The sequence below is a fragment of the Ursus arctos genome, unplaced genomic scaffold (assembly GCF_023065955.2).
Source record: "Ursus arctos isolate Adak ecotype North America unplaced genomic scaffold, UrsArc2.0 scaffold_26, whole genome shotgun sequence".
Taxonomy (NCBI): Eukaryota; Metazoa; Chordata; class Mammalia; order Carnivora; family Ursidae; genus Ursus; species Ursus arctos.
Window position 1 is genome coordinate 20,713,058 of NW_026622941.1, and position 26,650 is coordinate 20,739,707.

At 38.9% G+C, this 26,650-nt stretch overlaps 1 protein-coding gene across 1 annotated transcript in view; it reads right to left on the bottom strand.

Moving 5' to 3' along the window:
* ST8SIA1 (ST8 alpha-N-acetyl-neuraminide alpha-2,8-sialyltransferase 1) overlaps nt 1–26,650 on the bottom strand; it is a 142,238-nt gene that overhangs the window by 91,794 nt on the left and 23,794 nt on the right. The window contains exon 2 of the mRNA XM_026502285.3: nt 269–413. Within this exon, the coding sequence (XP_026358070.1) occupies nt 269–413 (145 nt within the window). The remainder of the gene's footprint in view (nt 1–268; nt 414–26,650) is intronic.

A 26,650-nucleotide genomic window follows, 5' to 3' on the forward strand; every position in this document is an offset into this window, starting at 1 on the left:
TTCCTTCCCTGCTTGCTTCCTTCAGTCTCAGATGACTCAAATGAGAAGGGCTAGGAAAACTATTACTTCTGCCCCTGCATGGAAACATTGTGTGATTTCTTCACCAAAAAAGGTGACAGCTATGAAGGAAAACATTTATAATGAAGAAGAGAAGAAAGGAGATGAAAAGAAGGAGCTCTGATTAGTTAGGCAAACTCAATTATCTTTTCCCTATGATATCAAGATACGCAAGAAACTATATTGAAAGGCAACAACAAACTATACTAACCTGGGGGAAGAGAGAATAAGTTGAATTGTCAATGGTGAATGAGTATAAAAACTCCCCATCGTACCACATGCTCTTCCCCATGGGGGAATTCATTTTAGTCATAGCAAAGAGATGGGCGGGGTCACAGCAGTCTTCCATCTGTTTCCTAGGAGAGAAAATAGAGAAAAGAACAGCAGGTTAAGTGAGCAGCAGACTCATTCACTTGTCATTCCCACCGAGATGTGCAGCCTTACCTCAGTGCCAGCTCACAAAAGCACCTGTGTCTCCAGGGTGATTAGACTACTATTAATTCACCCTTCCAGCCATCAAAATGCATGACTGGAATATTTTTTAATAAAACAAGTTTTAAAAAAATGTATTAGCTCTCAGATGCTGCTAAAATATGTCTGAAGGCAAACATGATTATTATAATTGCAGATTTGTTGACTGACTTAAACATCCAGGTCCAGAAAAAGATTTGGAGGGTCTTCTGGAGACTGCTAAGCTATGCAGCTACAGCAGAAATGTACCTTTATGGTGATTTAACAACCACGGGGATAAGTTCAGTGACAAGGCACTTTACATGAGCTGTATGAAGTAGGGGATGCACAGAGTGGCCCAAAATGAGGTACACCCCGCCAAAACTGGGGACAAAATTAAAGAACAAAGCATGAGGAAAATCCTTTTAAATAGAAACAGAATGAGACGAGTGATGTGATTTCAAACACTAGTGAAGAAGCCTCTGCGCTCTAACTGGTATATCTCATGGGCCTTTTTGGTTCTTGTTTGGTCTGACCTCTTAGCAGTACGGGCACAGTTCAGCACCATGACCTTTGAGAAAGGATCCCCACCCCTTTAGCATCTGAAACACCAGGGTCTCCTGCGTCGCCTCACTCCTCTGGGCTGGTTCACAGGCTGCTCTTCAGTGGAAGCCCTGTTACTAGTCTATAAGCCAATATTTACATTCTTCTCAATTTAAAAACCTGTCAGAAACCAACACTGTTTACTCCCTGAGCTCCCAGGAGTAAAAGAGCTCATTCCCCAGCCCTACCTTTAGAAGGACCAATAAAACAAACTGCTAACATAAACCACTTCTGAGTGGTGCCCCCACACAGACCTGCTTGCTCGGACATCTTTGGCCACCACGGGATAGAAGCTTAAAGCTGAAAGGGAAAGGTAATGTGGAGTACTTGGGTTCAAACCCTGGCTCTGCCATGTACTGACTCCATAACTGGGGAATATCCCAGCTTCACAACCAGCCTCAGACATTGTTTTTGAGAATTCACTGAAAATGTCCAGGTGGCACACACAGTACAATTTCAGTACATGTCATTATTATAGAGCCCCAACTTCACTGTAGAAATGAGTACACCGAGTCAGTGTCTGGAGCCCAGCCCTCTTCCTCAGCTGGGGGCCCCGGCACTCTTCCCACCCCACAGTGCTTTTTCCAGCGCACTTTGGTTCACTTTCTCTTTACAAGGGTTTCCATAGAAAGGATGGGGGAGAGGGGCTCAGGAAGAAAGCCTTCATCCTATTGAAGTTGCTAGAATTTGTGGGGCGCCTGGATGGCTCAGTTGGTTAAGCACCTGACTCTTGATCTCAGCTCAGGTCTTGATCTCAGGGTCATGAGTTCAAGCCCTGCGTTGGGCTCTATGCTGGGCATGGAGCCTACTTAAAAAAAAAAGGAAAAAAAAGTTGCTAGAATTTGTGTCGCTTCTTGCTCTGACATCATCATTCCATTTCTCACCAGCTGTGCCTCTTTCCTCTCCTCCTCCATCTTCATTAATTCTTATCAGTGTTGCATCACCCAAAATGTGGCCTGAAACGGAGGCAGTCAAGCTGCACGGTGATTTGCCTGCATTTTATCAAAAGAGTATCCTAGACACTATATTCCGTCAACATAAAATTAGACATGGCTTAAGACTATCTTTGGGGGGCACCAGGGTGGCTCAGTCCATTGCGCATCTGCCTTCAGCTCAGGTCACGATTCCGGAGTCTGGGGATCAAGCCCTGCATCTGGCTCCCTGTTCAATGGGGAGTCTGCTTCTCCCTCTGCCCTTCCCCCTGCTCATGCCCTCTCTCGCGCTCTCAAATAAATAAATAAAATCTATTTTTAAAAAAGACTATCTTTGGAAGTAAGGAGAATTATCATAGGCTGACTCAAAATTTTTGAGCCCCTATTACAGGTCTGGTGATATTTTACCACTTTTAGTTTTTACAATAACCCTAACAGATAATTAATAAACTATTATTATTACTCCCAATTCATATCTGAGGAAATAGAATTAGAGCCGTTACAGGACTTAGGTCACACCAGTCCAAGTAAGGCTTTTTCCTCTGCATGCTGCCTACTCAGAACCTTTCTGATTCACCTTTACCTTTCTCTGCCCTGAACGAATGCTTTCTAAACAATGGCTAAGCACTTGCAATGTATCTGGTGTCTCTAGAGATATTTTTGCACTTCATCCTCACAGTGAATGACCTTGGAGCTAATAGCTTTAAGACTCTTTTTTCAGGAACTTATCATGGGTCATGCTTTGCTCCCAGGTTGGGTTTTTTTTTTTTTTCCTAACCTCATGTCTGGTACTTCCAACCAGACCATAGCTCTCACCTCCAAACCAAGCTAAACTTGCCATTCAGTACAAAGTGCTACTGGAAATTCAGAGGAGAAACTGGCCACAGCTGTATGATAACACCTCATTTTGTCTAGAGCCTGGCAGCTTATATATCCCTTTCACGTTGGTTTCCTCTTTTCATCCTCAAAAAAACCTAAGAGTTAATTACATTATCATAAACTTGTAATGAAACTGAAGCTCAGGCCAAGAGACTTGTTTAAGTTCATTAGGCTAATAAGTGTTTGCTTAATTATTAATAAAATGTGTGTTAGATGGACTCAAATTTACATCTCTTCCTATGGCATCACCATGGTCAGAGCAATCAGACCTTTGTGGGTAAACCAAATACTGAGCAGAAAATGAGAGTGTCACATGTATACAAATATTTTTAAAAATCCAAGAGCTATATAGCAAACTTGTAATAATCATATCACCATTTGCAATATGGGAGTGCTTTTCCTATCATAACTCTCAAACCTTCCCCTCCATCCAGAATGCCTCCCCATCGTCCTGTACCATGCCCCTCTCTGGAAGGTGGCCGAAAAGGGATCACAATGTGAATGTGTGTGCACTCCCCAGGCCTGGGAGGATGCCACTAGCTCACTGGCCACAGCAGCAGCCACAGCAATAACAGTGGTAGGACTAGTACCACCAGCAGTAGTAATAGTAACTATGGTAGAAGCAGTAGTCATGATTTTTACAGAGTTCTCACCTAACACTGTGCTAGGTGCCTGGGATATAAAATCGAATTAAAACCAGACCTCTCTTCAGAAAACATACTCAAGAGGTGGGCAACCAACAAGCAAGTCACTACTTATGAAGGCAGGAGGATGTGACCAGTGCCACCACAGATGTGCACAGACAGCTGTGGCTACTCAGAAAGAGGAGGGCATGGAGTCACACTCCGGGTTCCAAGAAGGATTTCCTGCTCAGAGTTTTGCTGGCAGGAAGAAGGAGGAAGCCAGTCATGTGAGGCAGGGAAGCTGCTACAGAGGTATGAGACAGCAAGACACAGTCCCTCATCAGAGTGCACAACACAAATACTAAGTCTGCAATGTCTCCAAGAAATTGTTGACAGCTGAATATTGAATTGTACCTCCATCCGACCTGCCAGTGATCCTGGAGAAAAGACATATACCAACTCTTACATGTTTAGTCAGTTTGGTCCCCCTCCCCTTTCTCGTGCTTTGCACTGAAGCTGCTTATTATTTGCCTCTGTTTTGCAGCAGACAATAAAATCACGGGGTCAAAAAAGCAAAAGTAAATCCATTTTTATGTTCAAGTTTAAATCTGCAGATTATTAAGTTTCAGATGAGTGTAAGTTGAGTAGTGAAGCCAAATTTAAATACTTTTTATGATCCGAATTCAAGCTTCAGCAGAGTTCATATCAAATGATGCCATAGTTGCATAGAGAAGGTAAATATGAAGCCTGGGAGCCACTTGCTAAAAACTCACCCAGGTTCTCATCCCTTTCTAATGAAAGCCATGCGTATCAACTAAGCCAAGAAAACCACCTTCACTGATTGTGTCTACCGATAAGAAAGACTGACTGTGTCTACTGACGAGGAAGATTGAGGTTCTGGGGAAACTAAACAGGCAAATAAGGGTGAAAACCCACGCACTCAGGTAATAATGCCCAGTATCAAAATGAACCTTGCTGAGACTCTCTCAGATGCCATGTTCAACACTTTAGTCACCAGGGATGAAGAAGGCTGGGAAGCTGTCACTCCAATGGCTGTCCCTACTGGGCCCCTTCCAAGGAATGACTGAATTTGAGAAAGGAGGGGTGAAAGGGGAGCTCTACTGCTGTTTCATGTTTGGCCAAAAGCTGCTGTTCTACTTCAGCTTCATACCCAGCTACTAGAAGGCTGAAGAGTCAAGTAGCCAAACATCCAATTCAATGCCATTTCTGCGTCCCTGAATGTGCACGTGACAAGCGCTTGTGTAAAAATTTACATCACCCTCATATCTAAACAGGGTATTGATGTGAGCAACACACACAGGGAGTGCTGTTGACTAACTAAATATGTTTGTAACTAAATATGCAACTTAACAATCTGGTAAGCAAAAGGTACAGCACAGAGAACAGAATCAATGGTATTCTAACAGCGTTGTATGGAGACAGAGGATAGCTACACTTGTAATGGGCAAACAGTGTAACATCTAGAGTTGTTGAATCACTATGTTGTATACCTGAAACTAATGTAATGTAACACTGTATGTCAACTATACTCAAATAAAAAAGTAAAAACAAAATAAAATTCTGATGAGCAATTTAAAAGTAACCAGAGTGAAAATCTCTTTATCTGCTTTATATATTGAAATTCTATCAGTCAGATGAAGTTTAAATATATCTCTGGAAGAAGAAAATGCTGATAACAGGGGCATCTGGGTGGCTCAGTCGTTAGGCGTCTGCCTTTGGCTCGGGGCGTGATCCTGGAGTTCTGGGATTGAGCCCCGCATTGGGCTCCCTGCTCTGCTGGGAGCCTGCTTTTTCCTCTCCCACTCCCCCTGCTTGTGTTCCCTCTCTTGCTGGCTGTCTCTCTATGTCAAAGAAATAAATAAAAATAAAATCTTTTTTTAAAAAAATGCTAATAAATTTTTGTGATATTAATTTTACATACTTTTGGATTATGAAGAATTATTGACTACACAGGAGAACAAACTGTCAGTGACAGGATATGTTAAGAGAAGAGTGTATTTGGAAGTTAACTTTAGGAAAAATACTATGCCATTGTTCTGCCAACAAATATTGATAAAGTTTTAAATAACAATGTAAGGCAGAGTAACAGGGTTAAGATTATTCAAATCTTTGTAGAATTAGTTGACACGCTAGCATTCAAAATATTAAACAAACTAGGGGCGCCTGGGTGGCACAGCGGTTAAGCTTAGTCTGCCTTCGGCTCAGGGCGTGATCCCGGCGTTGTGGGATCGAGCCCCACATCAGGCTCTTCCGCTATGAGCCTGCTTCTTCCTCTCCCACTCCCCCTGCTTGTGTTCCCTCTCTCACTGGCTGTCTCTATCTCTGTCAAATAAATAAATAAAATCTTTAAAAAATATATATATATTAAACAAACTAAACTTTAGGAGCTCTATGTAATTTTCAGTTACTTAATTCCATTTAAACAACAAATTTTTCAAGAAAAAAAGTCCTAGCTGGAAACTCTTCGTATCCTATCATGAGAAATTAAATGCCACATTTGCCCCTCAAAATTCTATGAGAAAGAAAACTCCCCAAAACTGACATCATGAGAAATCATCATGGCCCAGTCATAATAGAGAATTCTTCATGTCCCTCTTACCTGCTTTATCCTTCTCTACAGCACTTAACACTATTTACATGCTGTGTGTTTAAAGTTTTGCTTATTGTCTGTCTCGCCAAGTCCCAGAATGCAAACTCCATGAGGAGGGAGACTTTTGTCTTTGAGTCGTTATTATATCCCCATCTCCTGAAACAATTGGTTATACATTGAACAGGTGCTTAATAAATGTTGATTGAATGAATAAGTAACAAGTCGGAAGAAAAGAAGAAAATGTTAGAGAAACAAGAGAATCTCAAGACACATTTTATTCTCACAAACCAAAATTCAAGTTGAAGTCAATTCCTTATGGTTTTAGTCTATGGAGACCAAAAAAATCAAAAGCTTGTCAAAATAACTGCTATGGACTGGTAAACATTTCTCAGTAATAACAGGCCCCAGATTTCCAAGATTTGCTGAGTGGTGACTCCCAAGTTCCTTATCCTGTGCGCTAAATGTTAGTCTGATTACAGTAAGTGTCCCTTTAGGATCACTGACCCACAGCACAGGGAACCACACGAGCAGCCCACCAGGTGATAGTGTTGATAAAATCTGTTTCCTTCATCATAGTGTCAAACTTTCAAAATTTGACTTTCAAAATATCTGATAAGGTTTCAGATTTAATCTTGTCTTCAAAAAGCTCTTTCTATTCTAGTGATATCTGACTTCAGTCAATTATTGATTTTAACGTCTGGCTTTTCGCCAAAAATGTATCTAATGCATTTCCTCCAGACAGCTAAATCAATAGTCCTTATTGTAAACTCTCCTGAATCGAGTTCCTAAAATTCCTTTTAGACTATTATATGTTAACTCTTTGAGTTAGTGTCACAGAGCCTCAGATTCATGGTTGAAAATGTGCCCAAGGTCCATATCAGAGGATGGCTTTGAAAGTGAGATTTTATATGTATGTATATATATATAGACAGAGAGAGTGAGAGAGCACTTAGCACACACATCATGGTTTCAGTAAGTATTCATTTCACTCTCCCTCATAGTTAGGAACTATAACACTCGGCTTGCCTCACGCAATCCTAGATTATGATTGTTTTCCAGATATAATTATTAATAGTCACCTCCCTTCCATTCCTAAACATGTCCCTATTTGGATGATAAATTATATGCTCACTCTATTAAGACTAGAAGCTAAACAGTTGGCATCAAAGAGGGCTTTTCTTTAAGTGAGCAATCTGGTGGCATACAGAGAAATCAGAGATATTTTTTTTATTTCATCCTGAATTTATTCATGTATATATTTTTTTAATGGTTTTTTATTATATTATGTTAGTCACCATACAGTACATCCCCGGTTTCCGATATAAAGTTCGATGATTCATTAGTTGCATATAACACCCAGTGCACCATGCAATACGTGCCCTCCTTACTACCCATCACCGGTCTATCCCATTCCCCCACCCCCAGAGATATTTCTTATTCTAAGTAAGTAAATGGCAGATTTCACCAAGATTATAGGAGGTAGGGTTTGAACCATCATACTTATTTTTCCTCCTAACTTCAAGGAATCTTTGTCTTAAATGATCAGTTTTGAAACAAGCTTCAAAGCCAGGAGTCACTATGACTGAGTGTCCAGGATACAGAATAAGATCTTCCAGCAGTTGCTCTGAACAAGCAGCAGAGCCCTACCCACAGCAGGAGTGGAAGCAAGTGGCGACAGGCCCCTCTCTGGGACAAAGGCAATACCTTCTGTTGTCACAGCATGGACCCCTGTAATAGCTTACATCATTAACCTAAGAGATTAAAAATATACACTTGATACAGAGTAGAGATTTGCACTCATCTTATTTTTCTGTAAAATTGTCTTCAATGGTGTGGAGGAGAAATACTTTCATCAGATTATTGCTTAAAATAATGTTTTCTACAGATATAATTAAAAGTCTCTTCAAAGATTACTCTTCTAGCCAATTTGCCAGGATGACAAAAACAGAGAAAAACAGCTCTTGTGTACTACTGAAGACGGCAAATAATCTTTTATTTAGGAGCATTTTATTCTTCACTTTTGAAATGACTGCATAAGAAAGGAAAAGTGTTCCAAAGAAAGGTAGATTACTGCCATGTGTAATTTGCATTTCTCTAAAACAGGAAGAGCAGACTTAAAGGAGGAACTTTTGGAACATAAATATTTCAAGGATGATCCAGTTTTCCCTAATACATGTTTGTTTTGTAATGTACTTAACACCTACACATCATTATTTGAATTAAAATACACAAATTTTTTTCTAGGAAGGATTTCAATGAATGCTTTTCTTCAGCTTCCTATTTATGCTTACTTGTCCATATAACTAATATCGTCATTGAGAATCGCCTGTTTGTTGTTTTGATAACAGGAAGTAACTGGGCTCCTTTGGACAGCAGTCATTATTTGATTCACTCAACAAATATTTACTGAGCACTTTCTATGATATTCTAGGCACTAGAGACGATTGGGGAGAGGGGACAGGGAATACCTTGCCCTCTCAAATTCTAATGGAGAAGCCAGACAAACAAGGTAAAAGATGTGGCTTGTGGGCAGGGGATGCAGTTTCCAACAGGGGCTAAGTAAGTCCTCACTGTGTAAGTGGACAACTGAGTGAAGACCAGAAGGAGGTGAGGATGTAAGCCATGTGGTTATCTGGGACAAGAGCGTTTGGGTGGAGTCAGTAGCAAGTGCAAAGGCCTTCAGGCAGGAGTCTACATGAATTGTTCAAAAACACAGAGGAAACCAGTGAAGCTCTAAAAGAGAGCATGGGGCGGGCATGTCGGGGGAGAGGATCATGTAGGGTTGTGTACATGTGGTTTTTACCTGCACCACCAACCTTCTTGTGGCATCAAATACAGATCCTCCAGAATAAATCCAATTCCAAAATCATACAAAGACATTTGGATTTTACTGAAGTTGTAATGGAGGCTGGGTCACCACACCATGGAAACTTCATAAATCTTCCAATGGATGCCTGCCTCTCCCCAGACACAATGCTATCCTTTCCTCTCATCACCCCCAGCCATCCTCTCTTCATTGCATGTCTCTCTTATCCAGAGCAATTTCACCCTTCGGCTCTCCAATTTTCACTCCCCTCTAATCACTTACCATCATACTTAGGCATGAGAGAACCATCATACATACTGTTTTGGACTTTTTCCCCCCTTTTGAAAAATGTAGGGATTTGAAAGACAAAGAAAATTTTCCTGTTATATGTGTTTAATCTTTACAAATAAAATTATTTCTCTCTTACTCTATTAGCAGGTCATGGCAAAATAGCTAAATGGATATGCACCAAATTTAGACAGTATGTTATCAGTGGCCTGAAATCTAAAAGAAGGAATGCAGTGAATTCACTTCGGCAGGTTTGGGTAAAGCATAGCGAAGGACAGGTGTGTCCACTCAGGATGATAGCTGAGCGGTTGTCAGGAGAACATGGGGTTCTGAAAATAAGGTTAGATCAGAGCCACCAGCCCATACATAAACCCCCATACTCCACTGAGTTTTAAACTTGCCCAAATGGCAAATGCTCCAAATTACAAATTATGCTGACTTATAACTGGGTTATTTCTCCAATGTACAGGTTTACACAGCAGGATGGAAAGCAGCAGGGATTTCTTTATATAATCATGGTCAATGGTGTTCCTCAGTTGCACTAGGAAGCCAGACATTTGTATTAAATATAAGAATTCTATAAGAAACATCTTTTCTTTTTCTAAGGACACCTAAGTCTGAGATTATTTCTGTGAAAGATGAGCAGACGTTACAGGAAGGGAAAGCACAAAAAGAGTAGGAGACAAGAGCAACAGAAACCACATTATGCGTTTTCCAAATCATACAGATTCTTCTAAACTCGGGAACTGAATGAACAAACATTAAGATAACCAGGGGAGTGGTAAATTCTAGAGGGTGAAGTTCAGGAGTCAAGCTCCCTGAATTCACCTCAGCTCTACTGCCTATTAGATGCAGGACAGGAGCATTTGTCCTGAAATTTTTCCAGACCCTAATTGTCTCTTTTATGATTTAAGGCACATACTTCTGTTATTTCTGTGAGTAACTGTTCCAGTATTTGAACAGATTCAAATTTATTTTCCAAGAAAAATTTTGGCTTTGCATTATGACCCATCTCCACAGGGTGGAAGTTTGTATAGCAACACAACACTGCCAGGGATTCTCAACTTTCTTAATAGAATATTAACTGTGCCACCTGCTTCTCTAAAATATATGGGTCTCTCTTTACTCAGCACAATGTCAGCATTTCAGGTTGTCAACAACCTAGGACTGTCATCTAGTTCCCATTAAATGTGTGGTTAAAGGAACAGGTATTCAGGAGAGATGAAAGGATGTGTTTGTTAACTCATTTGCTAGGTGGAGCTAGATTCTTTATATCAAGTCAAGTGATGAATAGCGAGTCGGCTATTCACATTACATAAAGCAACTATTTTGGGGGCGTCTGCGTGGCTCAGATGGTTAAGCGACCGCCTTCAGCTCAGGTCATGACCCCACGGTCCTGGGATCGAGCCCCACATTGGGCTCGCTGCTCAGCAGGGAGCCTGCTTCTCCCTCTCCCGCTCCCCCTGCTTGTTCTGTCAAAATATTTAAATAAAGCAACGAAAATATCCACCCTATAAACTTTCATAGATGGGGACAGAGATATTTTCCAGGTCAAACATGTCAACTTAGCTTACCACCAACATATTGTGAAAACAATCAAGCAGGCATTTTCATTGCATCCACCCGTTATCCCTCACCTTGTTGCTATGTTCACTACACTTGTACTTAGTTTTGAATTGTTCTGTGAATATCACTGACCCACATCATGACAGAAAAGTACAGAGGTATTGAGAGGGTTGATGGCAATGGTTCAGGAGAAGCGTAGGCTTGGAAATGGAAACAAGAGTAGGGATGATTTTTAAAACTGAAAGCACTGAGAAAATAAAGGATATTACAAGTATAGATGATATGAGTCATTTGACAAAGAGCGAATAAAGAAACAACAATTGGCAAAAGAGAAAGAAAATAATAGATGAAATGGAAATTTTTTTTTTTTTTTTTTTTTTTAGTTTGTGGGTAAAGGACAAGCAGAGGCTGAAAATTAGAGACCAGATAAACGTACTATGACGTATTCAGGGCTCAGGGGTTAACGACTGCAAACAACTGGAAAAGTCAGAAATGATTATGTTTATTGCTAAAGAAAAAGCACAGATGCCAAATGTCTATTAACCCAATGACAGTTTAAGGTAATGGTAGGGCATTCTGAAAAAATTTAAAGGCGATGGTTCAACTACTGCTGATGAAAATGTGCCGTGAGCCAGGGATGCCTGCTTATGTTCAAGACCACTCTGAATCTGCCCATTAGAGGGTACAGGGGCAAATGTTGAGGGGTGACCTGCTAAGGAATCCTTCACATGTGATCATGAAGGAAATGGCTTAGTTGCCTCAAATCCTTCAATGAATACAACACCTAACCATTTGGAGAAAATGTACCAAATTGGCTCTAAAGCAAAAAGCAGGACAAAACCACACTCCATTTGGTAGAAATGTATTGGGGAACAAAAGGTTAAAAACTGGTCATTTTGGACTTAAAAAACACTTTTGGAACTGTAACCTATGTAAAAATTGAGAAGTCTCTGAATTAACTAATCATCCTGTCTAAATGTCTTCACCAAGCCACATCACAAAGTTAACGCTTTTTTGAGGGTCAGTATAAGAAAGAGCCACATCAAGAACAGCATTTAATTTTCTGTAAAACTGAAGTTGAAGAGAATGTCTATTATGTTTCTGTGGTCTTGTTTATCTACATAAATTCTTCCTTGAATTTAGTGTCACAAGATTTTTTTCTAATTACATAAAAATGTATGCTTCCACTTACCAAACAATGAGAGTTATTTTGACCCTTTAAGTGGTCCTTTGGTCTGAGTCATCAGAAAGTTCAGAAGTAAATACAGTATAGTTGTTGCTTTTAAAATGTTAATATACCATTTTTTAAATTTTAGCAATTTACAACTTTAAACTGTTAATTTTAGAAATTTTCAAAAATAAAATTTAAAAAACAGGCAAAAATAATTTATCACAGATAATCCCTCCAGAGATAACCACTGTTAATGGATTGTTTTGTGTGCATTTTTCCTATGAATTTATTCAACTATTCCCTTAGTAAATATTAACAAATATTTATTGGCCTAGTATGTGCCAGAGACCCAAGATATTAAACAAGACACAGCACTAAGCAAGATGAGATCAGTGCTTGCCCTCTTGAACTGGGAATCTAATCTGTTTACAGTTTACTGAAGCTACAAACAACACTGTGGTAAACATCCTCATGCTTAGATTTGTGAACACACCCATAATTATTTTCCTGGGATAAATTTTTAAAAGTATTTGCTGAATTAAAAGGTATATACTAATAGGGTCCCCTTGCCTCAAAGAAGATGTTAGATCATCCTTTAAAAAAAATTTTATTTTTAGCAAAGCAAAATATGTACAGAGTTTAAAGTACCTAAGGCAACAAGAATAAGAGTTCTCTTTAATATTCCCCACACCCACATCTAGATCAAAAAGGCAACAGTTTTCATATTTTGATTATTCAAATACTGCTATTTTTATTTTCCAATTTTTTGTGCTATCTATTGACTTACTCCTATGGAAGATGAAGATATCACTTTCTAATCCTACCCCAAACAAACATACACAAACTTTCTTCACCTCACATTTCCTACAGAATTACATAAAAAAGTTTAGTTCAGGGGTGCCTGGGTGGCTTAGTTGGTTAAGCTTTGGCTTGGGTCATGATCCCAGAGACCTAGGGTCAAGCATCACATTGGGCTCCCCACTCAGCAGGGAGTCTACTTCTCTCTCTGCCCCTCCCCCTGCTCATGCTCTCTCTCACTCTCTCAAATAAATAAAATCTTTTCAAAAATGTTTGGTTAAAGCAATATTATTATAGTATTCAGTCTCTAAGTATAATTTAAGGAGCTGAGTCTTGCAGTATATACTATCACTCTATTTTCCTTCTCGTAGGCTTTTTAAAATCTGCTCTTGCTGGAGTTAGTTATTGCCTAACTTTTTTCATTTGCTTCATGTATTATGTACCTTTCAATAATTCCTCTTCTAATTCTTCAAAGAACTATAATATTTTCTCAATGTGGTCAAATACATCAGGAAATCAATTTGCTCGATTTTTTTTCTTGGAAACATCTCTTCTGGAGCCTCTGTTCTGCTCTAATTTGGGCTGTTTCCTCTCCAACTTCAATAAACACCTGTCATCATCTTGGGAATTGCTTTCACCTTTTTCCTGTCTTGTATTACTCAGTCTCCTCTATCCATTTTCCCCTTTGTTGTTACTTCCTCATTGTGGTGTAACATACACTCTATTTCCTTCTTGAGAAAGGGTGAAAGCAAAATACATTTGAGCCTTTGAATATTGAAAACACTTAGTTTGGCTGGGTACAAAATTCTAACTTAGAAATATATATTTTTTCAGATTTGAAGGTTGTTACCCATTGTTTCCTAGCTTCCAGTGTTTTAGCTGAGAAATCTAGCATCACTGACATCTAATCACTTTATTATAATCGTTTTTCATCTTTGAAAGTTCTTAAGATCTTAAACAAGGGCTTCAGAAATTTCACAATGATACGCATTAAGTAGGTCTTTTTGCATTCATTTTGCCGGACACTTGATGGTTCCTTGCAACCAGGAACCAGACTTCTATTATTTCTTCAATAACTTATACTCTCCTTTTCTTTTATATTTTTCTTCCTGGAATTCCTATTATCCAGATTTCTCATCTTTTTTTTTTTTTCCTTCTAATTTTCACTTCTGTATTTTTCTTTTCTACTTTTGGGGAAATGATTTCCTAAACATTATCTTACAAATCCATCTACTGACCTTTGAATTTGCACTAGCACACTTTTAATAACAAAAAGTTATTTTTTATCTTCAAAAAGTTCTATTTCATAGCTTTTTGGTCTTTGTGAATGCAGTGTGTTTTGTGTGTGTGTGAAAGTCACAGTTAGAACATTTTTCATGTGTTCTTTTGCTTTCTGCATTGTCTGCTTAGTGTATGTTTTTTCTATTGGTTCATTTTGTTCTCTTTCATGTTAGAGGCTTTCTAGAAATATTTACAGATCCATAGCTGCCTGGTTACATTAAGAATGGGGTATTAAACAACTGAATGAAAGTTCCTTATACTTGGGTAGTGATTACCAACTGCTAGGCCTCATCAGAGTGTGATCCAGCAGGGAACCACACATTTCATGGGAGGATCCCAAATGTCAGGATCCATAGCTTTTTCTCTTACACTAGTCAGTTTTCCCAGGGAGGAACTTCCCAATTTCTTGATAAGACATAAGCCTAGTTGATAACATTCTGGGAGCTAAGTGAAAAGGTGGGGGCTGAGGTCTCTCTCTTCACAACACAACCTTTCTCTTAATTCCCGTTGTCATCTTATGTCCCACATCCAGAGTCTCTGTTTCATCCCCAGTCTTCTAACAGATGTGCAAGGGCAACTTCTTGTGTTTGTGGGCAAGGGGAAATCTGGAACACTTCCAACCAATCCTCCTGTTTTTAGTGTCATCAGCACTCACCTCTAATTGCTGAGTCTTTCGGGAATTTTGCAACATGAACTGGCTTCCTTCTTGCTGACTTCCAGCTGTAAGCACTCAAGTTTTAGATTTCTGTACTCTCCTGGTCAGATATCACTGAGCCATCTGCTTTTCATCTAAAATTTTGTTGATATCTTTTCTCTGCTATTGTCTCCTCTTCCATTCTCTTCATTTTTACAAGTTTATTCCTATTTATACTCCTCTCTTATAATTTTATTAGTCTTTCAAGAGGGGTCAGGAAATCAGAAGCCAGGCAATATTATCTTTTTCAGGTTTAACTTCTTTATTTTATTTTATTTTTTTAAAGATTTTATTTATTTATTCGACAGAGATAGAGACAGCCAGCGAGAGAGGGAACACAAGCAGGGGGTGTGGGAGAGGAAGAAGCAGGCTCATAGTGGAAGAGCCTGATGTGGGGCTCGATCCCAGAACGCCAGGATCACGCCCTGAGCCGACGGCAGACGCTTAACCACTGTGCCACCCAGGCGCCCCTGGGTTTAACTTCTTTAACTATGATTTTCAATAATGTTTTCTGATTTTAAAACATATATGTGCTACCAAGAATAATTTTGATGGTGGGTGCTTTAAAGAAGTGGAAATGGGGTTTTAGGGTATGTGGGGACTTCTAATTTTCATCTTGTTTTCTATACCTTTTTAGTATTGTGAATTTATATTACCTTATCATTTTAAATCTGATTTTTAAGAGCTATTAAAAATAAAAAGTAACATGATTGGTATAGAAAATCTGGAAAATATTAAAAAGGGTAAAGAAGAAATTACAACCTGGGGTGCCTGGATGGTGCAGTCATTAAGCATCTGCCTTCGGCTCAGGGCGTGATCCCAGCGTTCTGGGATCGAGCCCCACATCAGGCTTCTCTGCTGGGAGCCTGTTTCTTCCTATCCCACTTCCCCTGCTTGTGTTCCCTCTCTAGCTGGCTGTCTCTCTCTGTCAAACAAATAAATAAAATCTTTAAAAAAAAAAAAAAAGAAATTAAAAGCTAAAAACTCATACGACCACATGGAGAAAATTACGATTAATTTGATTTTTCTCTCTTATCTTGATGTTATAGTCTCAGGATTTCTTCAAAATTTATATAGATTAACCAACCAATTATCTCTGCTCTCCAGCATCTCCAAGTCTCCTTTTTCTTCTCTTTTACTGAGGTATAATTGACATACAATATTATATTAGTTTCAGTTGTACAACATAGGGATTTGACATTCATATACATTGTGAAATGATCAACATAGTAAAGTCTAGTTACCATCTGTCACCATACAGAATACAATAATATTGACTATATTCCCCATGCTGTACATATCCCCATGGCTTATTTATTTTATATCTAGAAATTTGTACTTCTTAATCCCCTTCACCCATTTTATACCCTCACCTCAAACCACCCTAACACTCTGGCAACCACCGATCTGTTCTCTGCATTTACAAGTCGGGTTTTGTTTGTTTTGTTTATTTCTACATATTAGTGAAATCATTCAGTATTTGCTTTTCTCTGTCTGACTTATTTCACTTAGCATATACCCTCAAGGTCCATCCATGTTGTTACAAATGGCAAGATTTCATCCTTTTTTATGTCTGAGTTGTATTCCATTGTAAATATATACCACATCTTCTTTATCCACTCATCCATTAATGGACACTTAGGTTATTTCCATATCTTGTCTATTGTGAATAATGCTGCAATGAACAAAGGGGAGCATTTTGAATTAGTTTGCATTTCTTCTGAAAGATACTCAGTAGTAAAATGGCTAGATCACATTATAGTTCTATTTTTAATTTTTTTGAGGAACCTCCAGACTGTTTTCCATAGTAGCTACACCAATTTACATTCCCACTAATGGTGCATGAAGGTTCCCTTTTCTCTTGGTCCTCACGAACACTCGTTATTTCCTGTCTTCTTGACAATAGTCATTCTGACAAGTGTAAGGTGATAGCTCATTATAGTTTGATTTGCATTTCCCTGATGACTAGCGATGTTGAGCATCTTTCCATGTGCCTGTTGGCCATCTGTACATATTCTTTGGAAAAATGTCTATTTAGGTCCTCTGTCTTTTTTTTAATCAGGTTGGGTTTTTTTTGTTTTTTGTTTTTCTTTTTACTGAATTGTATGAATTCTTCATATATTTAGAATACTAACCACATGTTGGATATGTGATTTCCAAATATCTTCTCCCATTCAGTAGGCTGCCTCTTCACTTTGTTGATGGTTTCCTTCACTATACAGAAGCTTTTTAGTTTGATGTAGTCCCATTTGCTGATTTTTTTTTCTCTTGTTTCTCTTGCCTTTGAAGTCAGACCCAAAAAGCACTGCTAAGACTATGTCAGGGAGCTTACTACCTATGTTTTTTTCTAGGAATTTTATGGTTTCAGGTCTTACATTCAAATTTTTAATCCATTTTGAGTTAATTTTTGGGTATGGTGCAAGACAGTAGTCCAGTTTCATTCTTTTGCTTGTAGCTGTCCAGTTTTCCCAGCACCATTTATTAGAAAGACTGTCCTTTCCCCATTCTATATTCTTGCCTCCTTTGTCTTAAAGTTAGTTGAACAAAAATGTGTTGTTTGAGTTCTCTGTTCTGTTCCATTGATTTATGTGTCTGTTTTTATGCCGATACCATACTATTTTGATTACTAGAGCTTTGTAATATAGTTTGAAATCAGGGAGCATGATACCTTTGGCTTTGTTCTTCTTTCTCAAGACTGGTTTTTTTTTGTTTTTTTTGTTTTTGTTTTTGTTTTTTTTACTATTTAAGGTCTTTAGTGGTTCCATGTAAATTTCAGAATTTTCTGTTCTATTTCTGTGAAAAAAATAATGCCATTGGAATTTTGATACAGATTCCACTGAATCTGTAGCTTGCTTTGAATAGTACGGACATTTTAATAATAGTAATTCTTCCAATCGATGAGTATGAAATATCTTTCCATTTATTTGTGCCTTCTTCAGTTTCTTTCATCAATGTCTTAGAATTTTCAATACATAGGCCTTTCACCTCCTTGGTTAAATTTTATGCTTAGGTATTTTATTCTTCTTTAAGTGACTACAAATAGATTTGTTTTCTTGATCTCTCTGGTAGTGTATACAAATACAACAGATTTTTGTATATTAATTTTTTATCCTGAGACTTTCTTGAATTCATTTATTAGTTCTTATGGTGAAGTCTTTAGGGTTTTCTATATATAGTATCATGTCATCTGCAAATACTGAGAGTTTTACTTCCTTTCCAAACTGGATGCCTTTTTCTTTTCTTGCCTAATTGCTGTGGCTAGGACTTCCAAAACTATATTGAACAAAACTAGGACTTCCAAAACTATATTGAACAAACATGGGCATCCTTGTCTTATTTTTGATCTTAGGAAAATCTTTTGGCTTTTCACCATTGGGTATGTTAGCTGTGGGTATGTCAACATTTCTTGTAAGGCTGGTTTAGTACTTATGAACTCCTTTAGCCTTTGCCTGTCAGAAGAACTCTTTATCTCTCCTTCAATTCTGAATAACTTTGCTGGGTAGAGTACTCTTGGTTAGAAGTTTCTTCATTTCAGCAATTTGAATGTCATGACACTTTCTTCTGGCCAGCAAAATTTCTGCTGAATAATATTCTGATAGCTTTATGGGGTTCCCCTTATAAGTAACACTTTATTTTTCTCTTGCTGCTCTTAAGACTCTCTTTTTATCTTTAACTTTGGACATTTTAATTATAATGTGTCTTGGTGTGGACTTCTTTGGGTTCATCTTTTTTGGCATTCTCTGGTATTCCTGGATCTAGATGTCTATTTCCTTTCCTAGGTTAGAGAAGTTTTCATCCATTATTTCTTCAAATAAATTTTCTGCTCCCTGGGGGCGCCTGGGTGGCACAGCAGTTGGTCGTCTGCCTTCGGGCGTGATCCCGGCGTTACGGGATAGAGTCCCACATCAGGCTCTTCCGCTATGAGCCTGCTTCTTCCTCTCCCACTCCCCCTGCTTGTGTTCCCTCTCTCGCTGGCTGTCTCTCTCTGTCGAATAAATAAAATCTTTAAAAAAAAATTTTTCTGCTCCTTTTTCTCTTTCTTCTCCTTCAGGGACCCCTATAATGTGAATATTATTCCACTTAATATTATCCCTGAGGTCCCTGAAGTTAGCTTCATTTTTAAAATTCTCTTTCTTTTTGCTGCTCTGTCTGGATGAATTCCATTGCTCTGTCTTCTAGCTCACTGACCCATTCTTCTGCTTGTCCAGTCTGCTGTTGAACCTCTCAAGTGCATTTTTTTTCAGTTTAGTTACTTTATTCCTAAGCTCTATGTCTTCTGTTTGGTACTTTCTTTTATTTTTTATCTTTGTTGAAATTTTCACTGTGTTTATGCATTCTCTTGAGGTCAGTGAGCATCTTTATGACTATTACTTTGAATTCTTTATCAGGTAGATTACTGACCTCCATATCGTTAAGTTTTGATCTTGTTCTGGGAACATACTTCTCTGTTTCCTCATTTTGCTTGACTCTCTGTGTTTGTTTCTATGTATTAAGTGAAACAGCCACCTCTCTCAGTCTTGAAGTGGCCTTGGGTAGGTGATGAACTTTCTTACTCAACCTTGCCCTAGCTCTTGGTTGTCTCTCGAACTTCTGTGATTGTCTAAACCACCTGACATTCTTGATATGTCCCCATTTTGAGGGTGTGTCAAGACCCATCTTGATATGGTCTTTTTATCCTTTGTTATGAAGAAACAATTTATCTGTTTTCAGATCTTTTTCAGGGAGAAATGATCCATACGTTGCTGTAAATTTGGTGTGTTCCTCCATTGCCATCTTCGGAAACTGAAAAGGGAAGTTCTTACATTGCCATCTTTGGAAACTGAAAAATCAGAATGAAAAGAAGGATTCTTTTGCATCAATTGTCTTAAGTTGGATTTCCTAGAAGCAGAGATGGAGTTTAAGTGAATTATGAGAAGGAGTGCCTCAGGAGAAGAGGAGAGGGAGTCCTCAAAGACTCTTTTTTTTTTTTTTTAAGATTTTATTTATTTATTTAAGAGAGAGAGAGAGCATGGGAAGGGGGGAGGGGCAGAGGGGGAGGGAGAAGCAGACTACCCGCTGAGAAGGGAGCCTGATGCAAGACTCCATCCCAGGACCCTGAGATCATGACCTGAGCTGAAGGCAGACGCTTAACTGACTGAGCCACCCAGGTGCCTTAAAGTTTCCTTCTTAACTAAATCCTTAACTTCTGTCCATAAAAATACTTACATTTGTCCTAAGTTATGGAAAAATTCCTTCAAATATGCTACATCTTTAAGATATGCTAAAACCTCTCTGAGAATTCTTACAAACCAAACACATCAAAGCACTACTGCCCCTATTTCTTCATCACCATTTCACTTGCCCATCACCTGTCCTGAAATTGCCCTCTCCAAGGTCTTCAAATATATCCAAATGACCAAATCAAATCAAATGGCCTTTCCTTGCTTGTTCATCTGACCACTCTGGCATTTGACATTGTTGACCAAATCCTTCCTCCAACAAGCCCCTCCTCCCTGGATATCTATGGCAGTGTATCAATATACCCAACCACCTCCTTTTTTTTTCCCTCTCTTTCCCAACAAAACAGCACTTCTCACCTAAATGCGGTTACATCCCAAGGCTCAAACTTTGGTTCCCAACATTTTTTATTCTAACAATAATGAAAGACTGAGTCATAGCCACATTCCTTATACTCGACTCAGGAGAACTAACATTATGTCCTAGAGAAATACAAAAGAGAATAGATGTAGGATGGACCATCTCTACCTCTAAATTTGAGATTGTAGACTAGGGATGGGTCAATGGAGAAACGACAATGCAGAGGAAAATCAAGTAATTAAGAAAAATACTCAGTTCTTACTATGCACAAGACACTATCCCAGTCCTTTCATATGTGTGCTACCCTATTTAGTTCTCAAAACAGCCCCATGAGTCAGGTATTTTATTTCTCTTTGCAGGAGTTAAGCAGCAGCACAAAACCACATAGCTATGATCCAGGTCACCTGATGATGAAAGCAGCATTGTGTAATGCAAAGAACAGAGACTTTAGGGTCATACAGCTTTAACTCTACCACTTACTGAAGCATGGCTTCAGCCAAACCACTTAACCTTGTTTCTCAGCTTCCTCATTTATAAAATGGTGACAAAAATAGTTGAAAGTATTGTAAATAAGGTTTGTATAAAGTACCTAGTAAATAGGAGGTGCTCATAAGTAGTTGTAGTTATGATTATTATGAATCTATAAATCTGAGTTATTTTTATAACAAAAAGGAATGCTAAGGAAGGCAAAGGAAGCGTTTCAAGAACAGAAGCTAATGTTTCTTCCAAGGTATAGATCCAAGCCCAGACTGATGCCTGGCTTCTCACAGCTGTACAACGTTAGAGAAGAGATCTCAGAAATTTCCTATCTATAGGAGGCACGTAGAAAGGCAAAGAAGCAGTTTCCTTCTGACTGAATAAGAGTCAGTGAAAAAAATGCAAGTCACAGTCATCTTTTGATTGGGAAAAATGTTCAATCCAGTAACTTATATTGCCTAAATATCATATGCCCCCGAATGAGAGTGTTTGTATCACTACCAAATCTTATGAGAGAAGCTATGACTAGCTTTTCTGGATAAGTTGTTTTGACAAAAAATTTTAAAAGGAAAAAAAAAAAGTGGGACACCTGGGTGGCACAGTAGGTTCAGTGTCCAACTCTTGGTTTTGGTTCAGGTCACAATCTCAGGGTCATGATCTCAGGGTCATGAGATTGAATCCCACATCAGGCTTCCAAGCTCAGTGTGAAGCCTGCTTGAGATTATCTCTTCCCCTCCCTCTGCCCCTCCTGCTTGTGCACGCATGCTCTCTCTCTCTCTCACTGTCTGTCTTTCAAATAAATAAGTAAATCTTTTTTTAAAAAGGCAAAAAAAAAGTTGCTTTGACAAGAGTGGCACTTGGATGGCTCAGTTGGTAGAGCATGTGACACCTGATCTTGGGTTTGTGAGTTCAAGCCCCACGTTAGGTGTAGAGATTGCTCAAGAAAAAAGAAAGATGGAAGAAGGAAGAAGGAAGAAGAAAGAAGAAGAAGAAGACGACGACGACAACGACACCTGGGTGGTTCAGTCAGTTCAGTGTCTGCCTTCAACTCAGGTCATGATCTTGCCGCCGCCACCCCACCCCCCCAGCCCGCATCAAGGCTCCCTGTTCAGCAGGGAGTCTGCTCCTTCCTCTCCCCTCTGCCCTTCCCCCCACTTGTGTGCACTCACTCTTTCTCTCTCAAATAAGTAAATAAAATCTTTAAAAAAAAAAAAAAGAACAATAACAAAAAGGTGAAGCATTGAAGCCTCTGTAGATTAGAAAGATCAGACTACAAAAAATCCTGAATACTCTCCATAGATAGCATGACACCACATTCCTTTTGTGATTATCAACACGGTAAATCGAAAGTGAACAGACAAAAAGAAAAACACAACCTGACCAGAAGGGCTGAAAGAAGCACTAACGCCCATGAAGATATTTCAGACAGCAGCTGCAGACTGTTCCCACTCTGATAATGGAGAACATAATTAGTTTTCCTTGACAAAGAAAAATAAAAGAACTGATGAGGTCAAAACCCATAAATTAATTCAATTCAATGAGTGTTTGTGTTTGTTCGAAGGGATCCTTGCGTTTCAAACTGAAGGTCACGGGAGTTATACAAGACACACAAACAAATCGCATGAAGGGTCCACAGGTATTACTCATTCATTCACTCACTCATTAACTCCTCTGTTAAATATTCATTACACACTGAGTGTATGCCAAAGACCATGTGCTAAACTTTAGGAAAGGGTATGAATAAGATGCTGTTTCTGTCTTCTAGAGTCTCAGGTCTTGTGGCGACAGAGCAGTAAATAAACCCCAGCACAATTTATCAGGCATGGAAGACGATGCACAGAATGCCACTGAGAAGAGATAACTGGAGGGGTGGGTAGGGTGGGAGAGAACAGGTGGAGGGAAATTTTCTAAGGTCAATGTAAACTGAGAATTGAAGGCCTAAGAGGATTTACTCAGACAGGCCAAAGGCTAGTGGCGTGGGAAAAAGTAGAGAATTCCTGACAGAGAAAACAGCGTGTACAAAGGCACAAAGTTCCCAAACACCACAGCCCAGTGCCAGTCCAGAACAATTTTTTCAACAGTCTCTGGCAAAATGAGGAAAATATAGGCAATGAATGAGGCTTTTATATTTTATTTTTAATTAGCAGCCAGTTCTTTTTCCCGAGATTATGTGCTTTCTACATTTTGGGATAACATATAAAGTCTTTAATGAAAAGTTGGTATTTTATCATTTCCCTATTTGCCAAATATAAAATTATCAGAACTGTCCATTTATTAATTTATTTGATGACTTTCTACCCCATTAAATCCTAAATTTGGGAAATCTTGAACATGATTACAGAGCCACAAGTACTTGGCATGATTAGAAAGGCAGAATACACGTGGCAAATAAATATGCCATAGTTTACACAGGAGATTAAATTTGGAAAGTAGGCAAGGAACAGATTATGAAGGGCTTTATGGGGCTAGTTAAGGCGTTTGGACTTTAGGGGCGCCTGGGTGGCTCAGTCGGTTAAGCATCCGCCTTTGGCTCATGATCCCAGGGTCCTAGGATTGAAACCCACATTGGGCTTCCTGCTCAACGGCAAGTCTGTCTCTCCCTCTGCCCCTCCCCCTGCTTGTGCTCGCTCTCTCTATCAAATAAATACATAAAATCTATGAAGAAGAAGAAGGAGGAGGAGGAGGAAGAGGAGGAGGTGGGGGAGTTGTTTAGACTTTATCCCATAGGTAAAAAGGCAAAGAGTAACATTCAAAAAAGTGAGGAATTACCAAGTATGATGCTGGGCAAGTCACTTTCTCTCTCTGGTGCTCATTTGTAAAATGCTGATGCTGACCCCACACCTACTTTTGAGTACTTAAATGAAAAGCAAGATGAGTTGAAATACTCCATAAATTATAATGGATACTCCAAAGGTAATGGGTTAATAAGATCCTCCCTTTCCTCTAAATACAGAGAAAAACCAACCAACTTTAAAATCTCCCCTCCTCCTCTATTTCCCTGATTGCTTCTGGCCGGGATACTGAACCAACAGGTCCTACTGACAGGACACGAAGGGATGCAGACAGTCAGACACTTCTTGAGTTATAATTGATGAATGGCACATCTCTTAGATTTTGATTTGTGATAAAGGACCACCTATTAACAATCTACAAAGCTAATTTTTTAAGAGTTATTAAAATTTAGTATTCAAGAATTAGAATCATCACATTTGTAGAGTTTACCAAGGATGTCATTCAACATTCTACAAAGAAGCCTGGCTGCTGTGCAACACTTGGCTATGTAACAATGTTTCCTTTGTGCCTGACACATGCAGTTTTGAAATTCCCACAATTGTTAGAAAAGACATGTTTTATCAGTGCATCATCAGTGTTGTGGGGAACTGGCTGTAATTTTCAATTGCTACTGCTCTTGTTTGTAAATATAAATTACCTTAGTCATTGTTGGATGGTTTTAAGCAAAAGGCAGACTATGTTTGTATTAGGTGTGCCAAACAAGTAAGGGCATCACAGAAATGGCGGGGGGGGGGGGAGCAAATTTAAAAAAATAATTCGATACTTGAATTTCTAAAAAGCATTGTGGTCAATATGGGCAAATTCAAAAAACTGCTAAATCAAGCACCCCAATATTCTTTTCAATGCTTAGGTTCTCTAAAAGTTTTAATCAGAACTTTTGACTAAGTTAGCAAACAACTTTAGTTTCTACTGCATTATTGGGATAACCGTTTGGCATGTAGAGATCAGTATTTGCAGGACAATTATTTTATGCTGTAATTTTAGAAAAATTTAATTTGAGACCTATCTGTATTACTTACAATTCAAATATGACTCATCCATAAGTGTGCTGGTATAATAGCCCATGATTAGTAAGCTTTGGAAGAAAGCTAACCTGAATTTAAATTGTGGTCCTATCTCTTAATACATAAGAGATCTTGGAAGTGTTCCCATAAACTCTCTAAGCCTCAGTTCTCTCAACTGGAAATAAGAGTAAAATTGTACCTATCTCATAGGTTAGCAGAGAAAACTAAGTAAGATCATGCATTTTAAGTCCCTTTGCATGAAACCTGTCACATTGCTCAAAGTTAGCCATCATTATTGTCAATATTTGAATTAATCTTTCAACATAAAGTAATACTAGATGATTTAGAAGGACAACAAGACTCAGTGCATTAAAGTCACCAAATAAACACACTTGAGTTTGCCAACAAAGAAAATAGGAAAAGCACAGAACACATGCTTGAAGGAGTTATTTCTACAGAGAAAGCATCAGGGATAGAAATGGGATAATATCCAAGGGAGCTGAAAATAAGAAGCAAGAGAATTCCAGCCTGTGCCAAAGGGTTTGGGTAACCACTTGTCCATTAATGTCACCCTATTTCAGTGAACCTAGACAACTAAGCCAAATACCCCTGATGTTCAACAACAAAATAGAATCATTGGAATACACACAAAATTGTACCAGAATGGATTAATTTGTGCATAAGCTCAATTTGACAATTTTTATGGTAAGTACACTTTAAACTTCTCACACAGGTGCTTTTATATCTGGAATATGCTGGGATGTCCATGGAGCCAAAGGCATGTGGTGCCAGTGGGAAGGTATCTTAGGCATATGGGCTCATCTGTTGGTGGTCAGATACCTGGCACAAGTAGAGATGCTCTGTTTACACTTTGGTAGTTGCTCATATTGCAAATTTAGAGATTTTCATTCTTTAAATGTTTGTCTACTGAAAAAGTATTTTGGTTGTATTTGCTCCGTGTGTGTATGTGTCTATGTTTTAGTGTGTTGCAGGGCAAGGGGGACATCTAGAATAAGCACCCTGTGGTCCTTAAAGCATTGAGTTGGTTTATCTGAGGAAGAGTAAAGGAAGAGAATATGTATGTCAGGAAGTACGCCTCTCCCATCTATCCAGACCCCTACTAGCTCAGTCCTACCAGGTGCACGAATACCCACTGCAAAACAGACTAAAACAGAGGAACTGACAAAGTAGCCTAGCCTTACACCCTCCCTCTCCCTCCTCCATGCTCATTAGTACCAGCATTCATTATAGATCTTGAGTCATCAAAAAAAGCTCAAATACAGTTATCTCCTGTTATCAAAGAAGCCATCATGGTGACAGCTTTGGCTCTTCACTCACTGGAGCATCTACTGCAGGACTGCTTGAAGATAATTCAACATATAACTGATAAAAGCATTATGGGAACACATTAAGAATCCCACCTAAAAACTGAAAAAAACTTTAAGGATAAAAAAAATAAAACGGTAACTGGCTCAACTGACAGGAAAAAAAAATGCCATTTCAGCCCAGATTCCGTGACTGATGGATGTATTCAGGATGAGAGTACATAGAAAATGTCAAATTTGCCTGTCAGTCCAGTTCTGAATGGGAGCGCTTGAGGCTCAAATCATATACATTGTGTATCTTCCTCCTTGTGTAGCATTAACTCAACCAAAACATTTTTTAATCTAAAGGGTTTTCTGCTGAGTCTCTTAGATCTGCCCATTCTATGCTAGTCCCACTGTCTGCACTCTCCATGGGGCTCTTGGCGTGACTGCCTCTGAACTCCTGTCCCGGCCTCTGCCAATCTGCCCCATGCCACCACCAGATCTGTGCTCCTAATCACAGTTATCAAGTTACTTCCATACTAAAGAACTTCCAGTAGCTTACAAACTTTTACTGAACCTCATCCTAACTGCTCAAGATTTTCTTTCAGTCTCACACCCACATTATTCTGCTGAAGCCAGCCATTCAGCACTAACTTACAAACAAAGCCATTTCTCATGCTGTCTCTCCCAGGCTCAGCATGTGCCCTTACTATTTCTCTGCTGATTCAAATAC